The 18,408-nt window shown below is 44.4% G+C and overlaps 1 protein-coding gene across 2 annotated transcripts in view; it reads left to right on the forward strand.

The window, feature by feature from the left end:
- Nucleotides 1–1,317: 1,317 nt before the first annotated feature.
- Nucleotides 1,318–18,408, forward strand: part of LOC147432123 (protein EIN6 ENHANCER-like) — a 56,983-nt gene continuing 39,892 nt past the window's right edge. For both annotated transcript variants that reach the window (XM_086492127.1, XM_086492128.1), the window contains exon 1: nucleotides 1,318–1,600. In XM_086492127.1, coding sequence (XP_086348253.1) covers nucleotides 1,532–1,600 — 69 coding nt within the window. In that variant the 5' untranslated portion in view covers nucleotides 1,318–1,531. The remainder of the gene's footprint in view (nucleotides 1,601–18,408) is intronic.

The following is an 18,408-nucleotide window of genomic DNA, read 5'->3' on the forward strand; positions in this document are numbered from 1 at the left end:
TAAGAACTCAAATTTGTCCAACTTGAAACAAGAATGACATGAATTTTTGCAAGCTCAAGTTGATTGTTTCTCAAGCTCAAGATGAACTTCTTGAAAAGGGCTTGATACGTGTTTTGATACCATTGTAATAGACTTGGACACTCCAAGACAAAGATCTGTTGCAACACGTGAGAAACTGCGCACAATTGAAGTGAACGGTAAAAGGGGGGGGGGGGGAGAGAGAGAGAGAGAGAGAGAGAGAGAGAGAGAGAGAGAGAGAGAGAGAGAGAGTCGACATGGCACAACGTAGTTCTGAGCCAAGATGCACTCGTCCCAAAGACTGGTGCCCCTTTTGATATTTTTTTTATATTGCTTCACAAAAGTACAGTGTCCAAGGGTTCTCTCTCCAGCGAAGTTCCCAAGCTGATCTCCCAAGAGTGAGGCCCTTACAAGTACTTTAAAGGCCCTTGACCTGTTCCAAAAGCAGCTACACAAGATGCAACACTTCTAAAAGCCACTGGACCAAAAATTGTTGCCCCAAAGGCTGTAGAGCGAATCGTGGAAATCCATATAGTTGCCATGTCAACAATCATCACAAAATCCGGAGGGTCCGTACAACTTACCACGTCAGCATGAATACGCAATTTGTCGGAGGGTTTAGACCCCTTGATTGGATTTGGTAGGTGGGCAAATTTGGGTTTTTAACCCTAACCCCCTTAGGCCCTCTCGGCCAAAATCTGCAAGTTGCCCTCGTCACGTCATCAATTTGTGACAGAAATAGAAGTCTGTGTGTGTGTGTGTATGAGAGAGAGAGAGAGAGAGAGAGAGAGAGAGAGAGAGAGAGAGAGTTTTTTGGAAAATTACCAAAATACCCCTCTAGTTTGTGGAAATTCCCAAACTAGCCCTCAAATTTCAAAACTCCCAAAATACCTCTGGTTGTGAGATTAAATTTCTCCAAAGATAAAAGGATTTGTAGCTTTTCAAAAGAAGGCTGATTGTCTATCAGTACAAAATGTTAAAACTAGAATGTGAGTTGGTTATGTAAGCTTTGGAGATGAATTGCTTCAATATTTTTAGACATAATTGCCTTTTTTTTTCCGATGTAGTTTGTGACAAATTACATGCTAAGCACTCAAAACTGGATGTCAATTGTCAAAAAACGAAAAAAGAGTAGAAATCTTGAACAATCCAACCAAAATAGGTACGAGGGTATTTTGGGAATTTTTGAAATTTGAGGGGTATCTTGGGAATTTTCGCAAATTAGAGGGGTATTTTGGTAATTTTCCCTTTTTTTTCTTTTTTGGGGGGGGGGGGGGGGGGGGGGGGGGGGGGGGGGGCGAAGGGGCGGCAGTTTTGTTTATTTACTTTACTATTTGTTTCACTGCTGTCGTTTCAAGAGGCCATCTGCAGCTCAGCATGATTGTTGTTTCCGCTCCTATTTATTCCCGCGCGAGACAAGAAGTGAGCACCAGCTCCTCGCTGTTGTGGTCAAATCTTTTGGACAAAGAGATCTTTTAATTTTGCCTGCAGTGACAAGGTACTAACGTGTTAAATGAAGATGAAGCCCAACACAAAGCACAGGAACTTCGAGGTTTCTCCATCTCCATCCGACTGCTACATGGTGAGTGCTTTTCTTTAGCATTTTTGTCCACACTAGTGAAAATAGTGAAACCTATGCAACTTTTCCGAAATTTTCATATGTTTTGCACTCTTCTTTTTTATGCATGTATGCGTGTGCATTCTTAAGTAAGGGGGGTGTTTGCTTTGCAAGTTCATGTTTATGGAGGGCTCTCACAGGCGCAGCTAGGATTTACCAATCATCACCATAAATGTGTTGGAAACTTTGATGGCGCGGATTTGTGGGAGGGGGGATTTAGAAACCTGCTTATAGTTGTCATTAAGAAACAAGGCATCTAAATCAAATTGAAATTGGCCGTTTGGATCTGAAGTGGTAAAGCACTAATTTGACGTTAGATTACCAAAAAAATGGCGCAAGTGCTATGCTATGTTCTCACCTTCAGAAAATCTACAGTGGTAAGATCCTTCAATTTAGAAAACACAATGCTTGTGAAATTGTAAATTGCAAACCACAAAGTCAAAGCTCCCAAGGTGCTAATGGTTTAGGGTTTGGTATTTACCTGCAAAAGTAGTCATAATGCAAGATCAGTGTGCTTTTAAGACAGTGTCTCTCGTAGCTCCGCCACCAAGTCAAAGGAAACTTGGAAGCCTCCTGTATCAGTGCCATTGGTCGTTGTTAATGAAGCTCGTCATCTCAGCATCCATCTTCATTTGCATGTCCTCGTCAAATATCAATGAGCTGCATGAATCACGCAGTGCAAGCAAATCCCTATCATGGAATAGTTCTGGCTTTGGTAGTGAAGATGGAGACATGCAGCCATCCCATGTTTAAGACGGCTCATGAACGTCCATCGGCTCTCCACAATAGCCAGTATATCATCCCGTCTGCACAAAGCCATAAAAAAAATGGGATTTTAATGTAGTTATAAATAAACAACTAACAACAATTGTCAATGATATCAAGGTGGACATGTTTGTATGTATGGACTGAATCTGTAGGACGATTCCGAGAAGAACGGGAAGAACCATGTCGAGCCAAGGGAGAAGCGTTGAAGAGGAACTTCAACAAGTGCAAGCTCAGCTTGCGGAGTTGCAACAAATTTTACTGTTGTCGGACGTCCAAAAGCTTTTGGGTGGAATGAAGAAAACGAATGGAACTGATGCAGCCAAGCATCCAGACAACACTGTTGGCGTGAGACCACAGGAGGCAAGAGAAGAAGCACGTGCCGAGGTGCACAAAGGATCTTCGGATCGGAATGAACGGCCTACTTCAAGGAAAGGCCAGGAAAAAGTGCTCTCTCTGCTAGACGAGAGCAAGGACATCTCTATCTCATCTCCATCTTACTCTCCTGATTATACCTCTACTTCTCGATCATCTCGTCAGAAGAAGGAAGCCGCTACTACTGCCACTACCCTACATCAACCTAAAGATAAGCCTCGATTCAAGAAGCATGGTCGCAAGTCTCAACATCGCATGAGAGTCTTCAAATCGGGCGACAAGGACATCAAGTTCGAAACTTACAACGGACGGAGAGACATCTCCAAAGCACTGTCCTTCATCAGACAGTTTGAAGTCGCCTTTACCAATGGGCACTTCACAGAAAGATCCAAATTACGCCATGTGGGGATGCACCTCAAGGAAACGGCAAGTAATTGGTGGTTAGCCAAGATTCTGGAAGGTTCTCAGGCCAGAACTTGGGAGAGCTTCAAATCTGAATTTTATGAACAATTTCTTCCACCTGACTTTGAGCAGGACATACGGCAGGAATGGGACTGGCTTGCTTAGAAGGAACATGAAAGAGTAACGACTTATGTGGACAAGTATTGGTCGGTTCTTCTGAAGGTCACTCCCTTCATGAAGATTGCCGACGAGGAAAAGAAAAGAAAGTTCGAAGCGGGTCTCCAACCGCAGCTTCGAAAGAGTATGAAGGTGTATCCGCATGATACTCTTCAGAGGATGATGGAGTCAGCAATCATTGCTGAGGATTTGCACTCAACTGGGACGCCCAGAAAGATGGAGCATAACACTTACCGTGCAAGACAAAGAGGGGTCTACGATGACCAAGGGGGCCAAGGAAGAAAATGTCCTCCATCTAGAGACGATGATCATTCTAAGAAGCCAGAGGGCACTGGCAAGCGAACTAAGTATCTTTCTCCTACTCAACTTCAAACTTTTAGAGAGGAAGGAAGATGCTTCTACTGTGGCGAGAAAGGACATATGAAACCGGAGTGCTCGCTAAAGCAGCAACGACAAGAACAAGCCTCTACGAGGCAAGAGAAAGCAAGGAAGGAACCCGCACCACCAAGCTCGAACTCAATTCCAGATTTTTCAAGTAAACACAGAAACAGAGAAAGGGAAGCGTCAACTTCTGAAGGGCTGGGGGTCTTTGAACAACTAGCGAGTACTGATTCTTTATGATCCAGGATCCACGGATAACTTCATTTGCGTGGATACTGCAGAACGTTTGTGCCTTACACCGGCTCAGCTTGGCACACCGGTTACATCCGGATCGGCATTCGAGGGTTGACAACCAATGCAACTCCCGTGCAAGGACAGCTCAATCTTCGGATTGGCGAGTACAAGGACCGTGAATCATTTTTGATGGCACCCATCGAGGGATGTGATATCATCTTGGGTATGCCATGGCACTTTCACATGACACCTATTCCCGATTATGTGGAAAAGACCCTCACTTTTGATCATGGGGGTAAGAAAATAAAGATTCAAGCTGATGCAAGAGATTGGCAGTTCCCAATTGTAAGCCATATCTCCATTAAGAAAGAAATGAAGAAGTGTGTTTCTGCTTACTTGATTTTTGCAAAGGATAAAACTAGTAGGGACTCTCTCTCTAGTCTGGAAATTAAGCGTCTTCAATTTATTGAAAAGTACAAGGATTGTTTTACGGAAACACTTCCTGATGAACTCCGTCCGGTACGCCCGGAAGATCATCGCATAGACCTTATACCGGTAGCTCGTCTCCCAATCAACCCCCTTATCGGGTGAGTCTTGCTCAGCAAGAGGAAATTTTGAAGCAAGTCAACGAGCTTCTAGAGAAAGGGTTAGTACGGCCAAGTGCTTCACCCTACTGCTCTCCAGTTCTACTGGTGCAAAAGAAAGATGGCACGTTTCGAATGTGCATAGACTATCGGTCTTTAAACACGATCACAATCAAGAATCGCTTTTCGATCCCTCGGATTGATGATATACTTGATAAGTTGCAGGGTGCAAGTGTCTTTAGTCGCATAGACTTAAAGAGTGGGTATCATCAGATACGGATCGCCCCTGAGGATGTCCATAAGATTGCTTTCCGCACAACCTTTGGACTATATGAATTCTTGGTAATGCCTTTCGGCTTGACCAATGCTCCTACGACGTTCAATCGCATGATGGACCGCATTTTCAGCCCGTATCGAGCTTTTACGGGAGTATTCTTTGACGACATACTCATCTTCTCTAAGTCAGAAGAGGAACATCGGAAGCACTTGGACTTAGTGTTTCAAGAATTGCGAAAGCATGAGTTGCATGTGAATGCAAAGAAGAGCGAGTTCTTTCTCTCTGAGATTCACTATCTCGGCCATATAGTCTCCCACAATAAAGTGAGTATGGATCCTGCCAAGATCCGAGTGGTAGAAGATTGGCCTATTCCCACTACGGTACATGATGTACGTAGCTTTTTGGGATTATGTTCATATTATCGAAGGTTTGTCCGAGGATTTGCTCATGTAGCAGGACAACTTCATGATTTGACAAAGAAGAAGATTCCTTTCAGATGGGGATCGAGACAACAAGGAGCTTTTGATCGGCTCAAGTACTTGCTAAGCCATGGACCTATTTTGATAGTGCCCGACTTAAGGAAACCATTTGAGGTTCATTGCGATTGTTCAGGCGATTGCATCGGAGCAGTGTTGAACCAGGAAGGCCATGCAGTGGCCTACGAAAGCAAACGGCTTAAGGATGCAGAGTTGCATGCATCAATCTACGAAAAGGAACTCACGGCTGTGATTCACGCCTTATCCAACTGGAAGCACTATCTTCTAGGAGCGGATTTTGTGATCAAGATTGATCACCAGAGTTTGCGGTATCTTCTTACGCAAAGGAAACTATTTGAAAAGCAGATGAGATGGGCAAACTTTTTGTCTATGTTTCACTTCCAGATCCTTCACACGGTTGGGAGTAAGAATGTGGTCGCAGACGCATTGTCTAGGCGGCCAAGGGTGAACGCTATCACTTCGGTGTATCACCAAGAATTAGAAGCACTACCGGATTTGTATCCGAATGATCCAGACTTCTCCACCATTTGGGGAAAGCTACATCGTGGAGAGAATGAGTTTTCCTATTCCATTCGGGACGGTTATCTCTACCACCATCAGGCCATATGTGTGGCGGAACCATTAAGAAAGAAGATCATGGATGAAGCACACGCTTCGCCTTATGCGGGTCATCGGGGTAGTCTCCCTACAACCTTAGCAATGGAAAGATATTTCTTTTGGCCTAGCCTTAAAGCAGACATTGATAAGTATGTCAGGGAATGCTTGGTTTGCCAAAAAGTGAAGTATGATCGGCATAAGACGCCTGGGTTGCTACAACCTTTGCCTGTGCCTAACTAACCTTGGGAAAGTATTGCCATGGACTTCATCATGGACCTCCCTAGAACTCAGACTGGAAATGACGCGATCTGGACCATTGTGGACTGGTTTAGTAAGCAAGCACACTTTATGCCAGTCAAGAAAACGATCAAAGCAGATCATATGGCTAAGGTCTTCCTAGCACAGATCTTTAAGCATCATGGAATGCCTAAGTCAATTGTGAGTGATCGAGATCCTCGCATGACAGGAAATTTTTGGCGTGCCTTGATGGATAATCTTGGTACAAAGCTGAATTTTTCATCTGCCTACCATCCTCAAACGGACGGGCAAAGTGAGAGCCAATTCCACAGTATTGGATATGTTAAAAGCTTATGTGTCAGACAGGCAATCTGATTGGGAGAAATATTTGCCTCTTGTCGAGTATGCGTATAACAATACCATACACTCATCGACGGGGAAAGCACCTTTTGAGATTCTCTATGGTAAGCCTTTGCTTCCACCCATCCTTTTAACTAAGGATAAGATCTTTGCAGCAGATGAATTTGTCCGGGATTTGGACACCGCCTACGGGCAAGTTAGGAGAGCTATTCTACGCTCTCAGGAAAAGCATAAGAAAGCTGCAGACAAGCACAGAAGGAATCTAGACTTAACAGTCGGACAATTAGTCTTACTCAAGTTTGAGAAGGCAAGACTTAAGAAACAAGCGTCTCATAAGGGGAAAGTGGTAAAACTTTCTACCCATTATTATGGGCCGTTTAAGATTACTGAGCGAGTGAATGATGTCGCTTTCCGATTAGAGCTACCGCCTAATTGGAAGATCCATAATGCTTTCCATGTCAGCTTACTCCGGCCGTATGTGGGACCGCCTCCAAGCCAGCCTAGTGCTGAGGAACCTCCTGAGGTTGAGGAAACAGAAGAAATACTCCAACCGAAGCAGATAGTAAGTCATCAGGAGCGGTCTCTCAAATCCGGAAAGATAACTTGGTTAAGTTTAAGAACTATTCGAATCTAGATGCTCAGTGGATGACGCAGGAGGAATTAGCAGCTTATCCCGAGATACTGGAGGTATATATCCCGAGCACTACAGTTGAGGTCAAGTGTTTAGAAGCCAGAGGGATGTTGCTAATTGGACTATTTTCTTATTTTTAATGATGAAATCTCTTTTTTAGGATATTTTATTATGTGCACTAAGAACTGTTAAAAAAGATTGTAGCTACAGGAACTGCCATCAGGAACGGACAACTCTGATGTGTCATTTGATGGGTGACGGTAAACATCGCGAAGGAGTTTCCGTAAGTTCGGTGGAAAGGGCCGGGTTACGAGTGCCCTTGATGCGTCACATGATGGGTGACGGGTGCATCAGGAAGGGGGTATCCCGTAGGCTAAGGAGGAAATCCGAACTGAGTAAGAAAATACGTGTAAGAACGCAAGCACAAGAATAAAGATGGGTTCAATGAAGCTTTTTACGAAAAGCAGGAACAGTCGCGGGAAGGCAGATGCTTTCCCGTGAGGAGTCTGTGTCTGCATTGCATCTGTGTTGTGTCCTGCACCCGGGGACGCTTGGAATGTGTCCGTGTAGCATTATTTTCACTAACTGAGTGAGTTTTTAAAGTTTGAACAGGTTCACACTTTATTTTATAAAGTGGCCGGTCACTTCAAAGTGACCAGCCCTTTTATTAATAAAATAAAGCAAGCAAGTCCCTTATAAAAAAGCCAGCGCTAAAACCAACGCAGAGGGCTGAAATCTGCGATCTCTCTCTCTCTCTCTCTCTCCTCTCTCTAGAAAGCGTCAGCTTCAACGATTTTCTCTCTCCTCTCTCTAGGAGCGCTAGGCCCTGCTTTTTCGGCTCTATTCCCGCCGGGTGCCAGACCCTATAAAAGGGTAGCTAGCGTTTCAGTTTGGAGGAGCCGGAAGCAGCAGGAAGTGCAAGTGCTGGGATTCTGGAGGAAAGACTGGCGACGGAAACTGTAAGTGTTCGCGTGACGACTGAGTACGAAGGTCAATTCTCCGAGCAAGGAGCGACAGGTATAAGGTGTTGATACGCATTGAGAATTGTTGCTCTGTGTGATTTGTTTTGCAGGAATCTCCCGTCTTACGGGAAGGCCCTTTAAGGGAAAGTACGGCCTCACGCCTAAATCCCTTACGGGAAAGTACGGCTTCGCGCCTAAGTCCCTTACGGGAAGGAACGGCCTTGTGCCCAAGCCCTTTACGGGAGAGTACGACCTTCGGGTCTAAGATTACAGAACGGAGGGGTTTCCTCGGGTTCTCGTGCTTGTATAAGAATTCTCCTTGAATAAAAGAATACTCTTAACGGGGGGGGGACCAGCCCATCTTCTGGTCCCCAATACTATGTCGATCTTCTCCCTTCTCTCATGTTTTCAAGGAATTATAATTTTCAGATTTTCTAAGTGCTCGTGTACGCTCCCGTTTTGTGACATCGTGAACCTTGGCAAAAGCCGTATCTCAAATCTCGCGTATATTCATCCGCTTTAAAGATCTTATCTTTCGTGCTTAGGAAGGGTGGAACCTTCGCAGCACCTTCAACAATCTCAAATGGCGCCTTCCCCGTCGAAGAGTGTATCGTGTTATTGTGGGCAAATTCCACCAAAGGTAAGTACTTTTCCCATTGAGTCTTCTGATCTAAGATATAAGACTTCAAGAAATCTAGAACCACTGAATTTGCAATTTCAGATTGCCCATCAGTCTGCGGGTGGAACGATGACGAGAACTGCAACCGCGTGCCAATGTTCTCCCAAATTGCCTTCCAAAACAAACTCGTAAATTGGGGTCTTTGTCGGAGACAATCGTCTCAGGCATGCCATGTAATCTGAAGATCTGGGCCACAAACAGTCTCGCTAAGTGATCGGGCTTGACTGTTTTCTTCACTGGAATGAAATGAGCCTGTTTGCTAAATCTGTCAATAACAATCCAGATACCATCGTGAACACTCTGTGTTCTCGGGAGATCAAAAATGAAATCCATTGCAATACTTTCCCAGGGGCGGGTGGGTATGGGTAAAGGCTCTAACAATCCCTGTGCCTTATCCCTGTCAAACTTGATCTTCTGGCATACTAAGCAATTGCGCACAAACTCTTCCACATCCTTTTTGAGTCTCGGCCAAAAGAAGTATCTCTCTACCCCCTTCATGGTGGTAGCAATGCTGCGGTGACCCGTAAAAGGTGGACAGTGGCATTCAGTCATAACCTTTTTTACTCAACGGTTGTGTAACGCACAACATGGTTTTTCTCATCAAGTAGCCTTCCCGAATGGAGTATCCTGCTAATGTCTCCCCATCCCGTATCCGTGTGAAAATACCTGCAAAATCTATATCTGTGGCATACTGATCGACCATATCCTCGAAGCTCATATGATGTATCGTGGAAATAGCCAGAACCAATGGCTTCCGAGACAAAGCATCTGCCACCACATTCTTCTGTCCCTGCACATGGACAATTTGGAAGTGAAACTCTGACAAGATGTTCGCCCACCGCATCTGCTTTTCCGAAAGCTGCTTCTGTGACAAGAAGTAGCGCAACTCTGATGGTCTGTAAAGACAGTAAAATCCGCTCCGAGTAGGTAATGCCGCCACTGAGTAAGAGCATGGATAACCACCAGAAGCTCTTTCTCATAAATCTGTGTTGTCATCTCCGGCCTAGAGAACAATCGGCTCTCGTAAGCAATGACATGGCCTTCTTGCATCAAGACCGCACCCAGACTACGACCACAAGCATCACAATATACTTCAAATGAATTTTGCAAATTCTGCAAAGTCAAAATTGGTCCCGTAGTCAATTTCTCTTTCAATGTCTGAAAGGCAGTCACCTCTGTGGATCCCCACGAGAAAGGGACTCCTTTCTGTGTCAAGATATGCAAAGGGGAAGCAACCTCCGCAAACTTTCGTATGAACCGCCTGTAGTACGAGCACAGTCCCAAGAAGCTTCTAACTTCATGGACATTCTTCAAATCGGGCCACAGGTATAGTCTCTATCTTGGCCGGATTCATTTGCACTCCTGCTGCTGAGACAATGTGTCCCAAAAAGTGTATCTCTGGTAGGGAAAATTCACTTTTCTTTGCATTAATCACTAACTTGTGATCTCGTAATGCCTGAAAGACCTGAAGTAGATGATCTCTGTGTTCTGCCTCATTCTTGGAGAAAACAATGATGTCGTCAAAGAAAGTGCAACAAATAGTTTGTACTCTCGAAAAATCATGTCCATCATCCGGTTAAATGTCGGAGGAGCATTGGTTAAGCCAAAAGGCATCACCAAAACTCAAATAACCCAAAAGTAGTCCGAAAGGCTGTCTTGTAGACGTCTCCCGACGCGATTCGGATCTGATGGTATCCACTCTTAGGTCAATCCTGCTAAAGCACGATGATCCTTGTAACCTGTCGAGTATATCATCGATCCTAGGAATCGGAAATCTGTTCTTGATGGTGATTTTGTTGAGAGCTCTATAACCGATGCACATCCTCCAAGGTCCGTCTTTCTTTAAAACCAACAACACTGGAGAGCAATACGGTGAAGTACTAGGCTGGACAAGACCCTTTTCCAAGAGGTCTTTCACTTGGTTCATAATCTCTTCATTCTGTGCTCGGCTCACACTGTAAGGTGGCCGGTTCGGTCGTGTGCTTCTAGGTATCAAATCAATGGTATTATCTTCAGGACGAGCATGTGGTAACTCGCCTGGTAGACCCTCTATGAAGCAATCGGCGTGAGAGTGGAGAAAATCTTGGCGTGCTTTATCAAGTTTAGACATATTTGTCCCCTACTGATCGCTCAATTCTTTCATAAAGATCGAGTAAACAAACAGACTGGATTTCATTAATTTTGAAATGGCCGAAGCTGATACAATAGGGACAGACTCGCCCTTTAGTTTAATATCAAGTACAGTTGTTCTGCCCTTTCTATAGTCAAAGTCGCTTTTCTCGTCCGATAATCGACCACGGCGTTGTTCTTGTGGTACCAGGGAATCCCTGAGAGAACATCACAAACCTCCAAAGGCATTTTGAAGAAGTCCTCGTGCCCCAAATACCCCTGACAATGCAACCGAAGTTTGCCAATGACAGGTGTAATGGCTACATCCCTGCTGGGTGCCGCTAGAACTGCCTCCGCAAGTGGTCCCATCCGATCGGGAGTGATCTCGAGCCGCGCCGCCAATTCCGGTGAAATGAAGTTGGCCTTGGCTTCTCCATCAAAGAAGATCAGGGTCTCTTGATCTTTCACTTTGCCCCAAGCTCGGCAAAGTTCTGTACTCTCGTCCATGGTGTTGGGATCGGTACCCACACAATCTGGAACCAGTCCTGTTTTCATCTTGCCTTTTCGTCCACGTTCCTCAGCTGCTCTCGAACTCTCAAGCCTGTCGTCGTCCTTATCATTCTATTCTTTGTGTGCCTTTTTAGGGAACTTTGCGGAGATATGTCCATGTTCCCCGCATCCAAAGCACTTCCCCTCCTTGATGATTTCGAGCTCACTCCTGAGGAGTAAGCTTGGGTCGTGCATCCTTTTTCTCTGGGTTGCTCTTTTTCTTTCTACTTTCATTCCCAGAAGTTTGTTCGGCCTCATCTGTGGGGTAGGTCAGACTGCTAGAGTGAATGGCAAAGCCCCGCTTCGCATGACTCATCAACTCCTGAATATGGGTTCTCTGCCTAGGACAAAAAATGGTAACTTTACATTCTCGTGGCTGTAGACTATATGACTAGGTGGGTGGAAGCACAAAGTGTGGCAAAGGTAAACGAGAGGACAGTGAACAAATTCATCTACACTCACATTTGTTGTAGATTTTGCACACCTTTGGAGATTGTTTCTGATAATGGTCCAGGGTTTAGAAAGGGCTTGCTCACAGAAGTCTGTAAATAACTTCACATTCTACATCGTCACAGTACACCCTACTATCCCCAGTCAAATGGTCTGGTAGAAAAGCTAATGGTGTCATTGCAGGCATCATTAGAAAAATGGTGAGAAACAAGACAAAGTTGTGGGATGACTTCTTGGATGGTGCCTTGTGGGCGTATCGAACCACATATAGGGAAGCCACGGAGTTTACACCATTTCACTTGGTCTATGGTCAAGAGGTTTTACAACGAATTGAGCTCAACATTCCAACAATGCGACTTCATGGCAAAGCAGCACAAGATAATCAAGAAGCATGGATGGATCGACTTCTTACCTTAGCTGAGCTTGAGTGGAAAAGAGAAGCAGCATACGAGTGCTACAAGAGGAAAGCTACGCAGGCGAAAGAAAAGCTCGACAAGAAACTAAAGGACAAAGGCATCAATGAAGGAGATCTTGTGCTAAGGTATGACAATCGACTCGATAATCGTTTTGATGCCAAATTTGAAACTAGATGGCAGGGGCTATACATAGTTAAGAAGGATTTCAATTCAAGTTATTATCAACTTATGGACTTGAATGGGAAAGAGCACTCTAGGAAGGTAAATGGTTATCGCTTGAAGCCCTATTTGAGTCTCCTTCTACCAAAGGATCCACCAAAGATCTGTCAAAGGACAGCTGTCTCATGTAAGTATTGTTACATGAAGCATGAGTGTAACTCCAGCCAAAATTCTGAGGGGCCAAACAATGAAGAGCTAAGGACTCTGAAGCACTCTCTTTGGAAAAGATGCTTTATGATGGTACATGAATATACCATCATCCTAGGGGAGGGCTAATGATAGCCGTTTTTCGGCTCTCTGTAATTGCCATAGTGAGTTAACCCACCCTACCAAAATCATTCAAACACTGTGGCTATCCCTACCATTTCACTATACATAGGCGTGTGTGAGTTAGGGGACTTTCCCGATATTTTCTTAAAAAACCCTCAATTAGCTAGTCACTGGAATAGTTGAGCCAAAAACAATATATATATATATATATATATATATATATATATATATATATATATATATATATATATATATATTATGGCCCATTTATGTGTAAATATTTCATTGTATATAGAGCCTAAATAAAAGGAATTTTCATAATTATTTTGGTTTTTATTTAAATATTTTTACCTAAGGTGTGTTATTTATGCTATGTACATTGACTCATCATTACCACATTTTTTCTTATCATTTTGCATACTATTTATTCTATATAAAAATAATTTCATGCAAGCTTCTCTTATTTTTGGTGTAACTCCATCCCAACAAAAATCCAAAAAACTAGTTTTATTTATGTGTATATTTTTTCACTATTGTGATTTTTTTCCTTTCTACATCTATTCTCTATTACTTCTCATAAATTAGAACACCAAAAATATTCATCTTTTTATGGTGGACTTATAATGAGAGATTTATTTTGACCCCTTTATATTTTTTTCGCTGACTTCTGCTCCAAGCAGTGATCTCGGATCTTTGTAGGTAGACCCAAGGTAAACCGCTCAATCTGTTCTCTGAACGAGATCTTCTTGAATGAAGAGGTGGGTAGAAAAGAGCTCCAGAATCTTTCACAGTAAGCATTGATTGTATCTTTCTTGGTCATCCGAAGATGGTTCCAAGTAGCTCGTATATCTCGTTCATACTCTTGCATCAACCAAGAAGAAATAAAAAGCTCCTTAAATTTCAGCCATTTAACTTGCGCAGTCTTGTTTAAAAGAGGCGTGGACCACCAAGTGCGAGCATTTCCCTTAAAGTAAGAGGCAACTCTCCGAATCTTGGAGTGCTCTCAATAGCGTCCTCCTACGAAAGCGATGTCAAACTGCTGTATAAAAGACAAAGCCTTCGAAGCATCTGAGTATCTTGAAAATGTATCAAACTTGATCGAGTGGCCACCTTCCTTAAACTCTCGGACTTTCTTGCTTTTATCTTTGAGAAAGTCATACTGGTTGGCTTTGTAAAAATTCTTCTTGTTCGCATAAAAGTTTCTGTCATCAAAATCTGAGCTGTCTGTAGACGAGTCCTCAGTAGAACTGTTAGTCTCTAGGCGAGATTTAGCCTTCTTTGCCTTTTTCTTGCCCTTTCCGAAGCTTTGTTTCTTGCTTCGCTTTTTACCTTTTCTGTCTTCTTCGCTCGAATATGAAGAGCTAGAAGAACTGTGAGAAGAAGAAGAAGAAAAACTTGGTACTCCTTCAAAGTGAACACACTTCTTCTGTTTCTTTGCTTTGTCAAATGTCGACTGACGACCCAAATATCTTGGGAAGTCAGTGCTTTTCTTCTGCTTTTTGCCGTGCTTTTTGGCTTTCTTTTGCGCGTCAAAAAGCTGAGCAATCCGTGCATCAACCACCTCTTGTAATTCCTTCTTTGAATACTGTTTGTGATCAGAAGGTTTCTTGAGAGCTTTGGGGTGGTGTAGTGGTTTTCTGTCATTGCACATGCACATCCTGAAAAGAAGTCTTGCTCATATATTTTGCCAATTTCGGATCCTTCGCAAAACTGAGCATTATCTTTGTTGCATCGCCGATCAATTGACGACGCTTCATCTCTCTTTACTCCGCCTGAGTAGGCCGAGGCGGGCCATACTCTCTGCCGGAATCTTCGTTGTGATCCTTGCCCACATCTCCAGATGTAGAGGGAGTCGACCGATCCTTGCGTGAAGCCATAAGTGCCGCGAAAAGAATTGGGGATCTGATTTCTCGTAAAAAATAAAATAAAATCGGCCGTGCTCTGATACCACTGTAACAGACTTGGACACTCCAAGCCAAGAATCAATCGCGACAACACCGAATAACCACTTCAAAACAATTCACAGATCACAATAGATTTGCGTTGGCTCGGCGGAGTTCCGTGCCTAGATATATTGGCCCCAAAGACTGGCACCCCTTTCGGTATTCCTTTATGTATTAAAATCAATGTCAGAGTACAAAGAGCGGTTAGGGTTTCACTCTCAGCCTCTGCGTCTAGATGCTCTGAGAAGTGAGCCCTAAACCACTAATTTAAAGGTTATAAGGGATGCCCAAAAGCAGAGCCCCAAAAGCCTTCAGTTCGTAAGCAATTTCTCTCTCTCTCTCTCTCTCTCTCTCTCTCTCAAGAGAGCAAGGAAAATAAAGCAAATTCTCTCTCCCTCTCTCCACTTTCTCTTGCGTAGCAAAAAGCTGCCAATTTGCGTCGCTAGAAAAGGGAAAAAGCATCTCCGTGATTTCCGGGAATCCGTACACTGTTGCCACATGGCACTGGCGCCTGCTTTTAGGGTTTCTAGTCACTTAGGGTTTCAGCCAGCAGTTAGGGTTAGGGTTTTAAAAATTAGGGTTTTTGCAAAATTAGGGTTTGCAGGAATTTTAGGGTTTCTTGCAGAAATTAGGGTTTTTGCTGTCGGTAGCCACGTCATCACTTTGTGACATTGGTTCTTAGAGTCAGTGTCTATTGAACTGATTTATGGCTTATGCCTGATTTTGCAGGCGTAATCGAGGGCGATTACAATTCTTTCAAGAAGGGGATATGTCACAAAATGATGACGCGACAAAACTGCCCGGACACACACACCTGGCTGACAAGCTGCACGGACAACATGACACGTGACAGATTGTACGGATTTTCGCTTTTCACGCTAGTTGTTGCCGTGGCAAGGTTGTACAAATTTCCGCAATCTGCGTTGATCCTTTTTGGCAGTTTTTGAAGACCAGTTGCTTTTGGGACAGTTTGCTTTTGAGTTTAACTACTTTTGGGGCTCTGCTTTTGGCATCCCTTGTAAGAATAAAAGGAGCCCAAGGACCTCACTCTTCAGAGCCTCTAGATGCAGAGTCTGATAGCCGAGGACCCGCGGGAGTTGTACTTTCGTCAAGCGTTAATATAAAAGAAATACCGAAAGGAGTGCCAGTCTTCGGGGCCAATCTCTTTGGGCACGGAACTACGTCGAGCGGTGTCGACTCAAGTATTTAAAGTTGTGAAGTATTTTAAGTGATTTACTCATGTGTCGTGTCGGATTTCCGACTTTGAGTGACCAAGCCTGTGACATTCTCCACGGTGCAGTACCTCCTCAGGGCAGCTCTTCACAGGCCTTGTAGTAGCAGGTTTCTTTGACCGAGATCTAGATCCACATCTAGATCTAGCCAGGGGGAGATGCACCAAATCTATGCTCTCAGAGCATGTCGAAGGTGATGCACATGTGGAGACCGTGTCAGTGGTCTCGTGTGCAGAACATTGGTAGTGTCAGTAGCACTCGTAGTTGTGTGCATCTCGTGTCTATCCATTGGGCATGACAGTTCTATGCCGGACCACCCTTTGTCACGTGACACATCCCAACCCTATGTGTCCGTGGACAAGCTACACCACAACAGGGTTCAGTCAGTCCAGTCAGTTTAGATTTAGCAGTGGTCTGGCACTTTTGTGAGTCTATTCGTAGACCGTGCATGCCTAGTCACTTAGCATAGATGCATATCCTCCGGTTGCACACAGCATGATTATCAGTCCGGGGAATTTTCCAATGCATTTAGCCTATTTTTCCTATTTTTGGTTATTTTCACTTATTATTTTTAAGTGACTTTCCAACAAAACTAGGTAGGGCAATTTTGCTAAGTTAATATGTAAGCAAACCCAAGTTAGCACTTTCTGGCAGAAGAGGCAGCAGGAGCACATGCTCAACAGGCACCTTCTCAGCAGGACCCAGCAAGAACCTTGGCGTTTTCCATTGCCGTCACCGCCAACATCATTCAAGACCTAGCGCCATACTCTTCATCCCTTGGCGTTTCCTCCCCCAGCAAGACCATCGCCATCAATTCCCCTGCTTGGCGTTTTCCCCTACCCAAAGGCAGCCCTTCCCCTAGCGTTTACTAACGCTAGCAACCTCTGCAAGTTCTCAGCGTTTTCAGCCCAAAAACGCCAGCAATGACCTACAAATTCTCAGCGTTTTCAGCCAGCGACATCAGCCCTAAAAACGCAGATCTTCAGCATTGAAAAACGCAGATTTTCAGCAGATGAAATCGCAGCAGATTCAGCCCATTGGTTGCAGAAGTTTCCCCAATTTCAGCCCATAAAAACGCAGCCAAAACAGTCATTTTCAGCCACCGAAACAGTCTCGAATTTCAGCAGATAGAAGACCACAGATTTCAGCGATCAACTCGTCGTCGTCATCACCGTCGTCGTCATCGGCATAGTCCAAGTTGCATCAGTCCATTGCATTCGTATTGTACCACCTTGTGCAATCAAAAAGTAGACCACTCTCGCCGACGAGAGTGGGGCCTTTGGAGGACGGTTTTACGTCGTCTCTGGTGAAACCGGCTAGTAGGGCGGTAGGCGTTGGCTTTCACCCGAAATTCTTTACTTAAAACACACACACAGAGCACTTTGCAAAGGAGACCTGTAACGGGAATTAACACTTAATCACACACACGGCTCGGAAGCTAGAATGCTCCGAGCAGACGCCGACAACCTGTAGGCCCCAAAATTGGCGCCCCTTTCGGTATTTCTTTATTCTTTAGGAGGGTAAATTAGGTAAGGTCCTGGGAATCCTTCACGTGTATTCACCTAGATACCATTTGATTTGGCCAAATTTCGGCAGCATAACAGCCCCAAAACTTGCGCGAAACCAATTCCCCTGCTGGAACTCACTTGCACTGGCGTATACCCTCTGATTCCTGCCCAAAAACAGTAAATTCAGCACGTTGTATTTACTGGTTTTTGCCCTGTTTTCAGCCCCAAACAGTCCCCTTACTGCCCTCTGCCAGTGGGGCACGATTCCCAAGTGTTCTGGCGTCCGTATGGCTGAAAAACAGTCAAATTACAGCGCATACACAGCGCTGATTTTGCACCTGTACGGTGAGGTTATGACCCTCACCAGTGCCTGCTTTGGAGTAGCAGTTAGCTACCCTTGTTCCTGCTCAAGGAGGCTCTTGCCTCAGCACGAAAGCATGAACCCACACAGTTGTACATAAGTCAAATGAGGAGCCCTCTTGTGGGGCATCACATAACTGCACGTAGGGGAAAGAAAGAGCAGTGTGTATTGTGCAGGGCATCACTCCTAGCACCACACTGTACATGAGAGGGAAAAGAAGCACTCCATAGCTCTTAACCTGTGACAGACTCTCAATGAAGCATCCTCCCAGCATAAATCGAGCGCCCTCTCTTCTGCCCTTGACCTGTAATGCATCTGTGAACAAATAGATGCGAAAAGGAGAAGATTTCCATGGCTGCCAAAACCTGCGTATCGCTGAAAACGCAGCAAAACAGCCCTATAAACACGCATCTGATGCCTTCCAATGTTGAAAATGAGCTCCTCGAACCTAGGCAAAGTCATGGGAAGCTCAGAAATGGAGAGAAATGGCTGAAAATCAAAGTTAACAGCCTCCAAAACTGCTCCCAAAAGTCAATTACGGGTTCTGTTCTCTCAGA

Source organism: Adiantum capillus-veneris, chromosome 20 (assembly GCF_014529385.1).
Source record: "Adiantum capillus-veneris isolate H3 chromosome 20, ASM1452938v2, whole genome shotgun sequence".
Lineage (NCBI taxonomy): Eukaryota > Viridiplantae > Streptophyta > Polypodiopsida > Polypodiales > Pteridaceae > Adiantum > Adiantum capillus-veneris.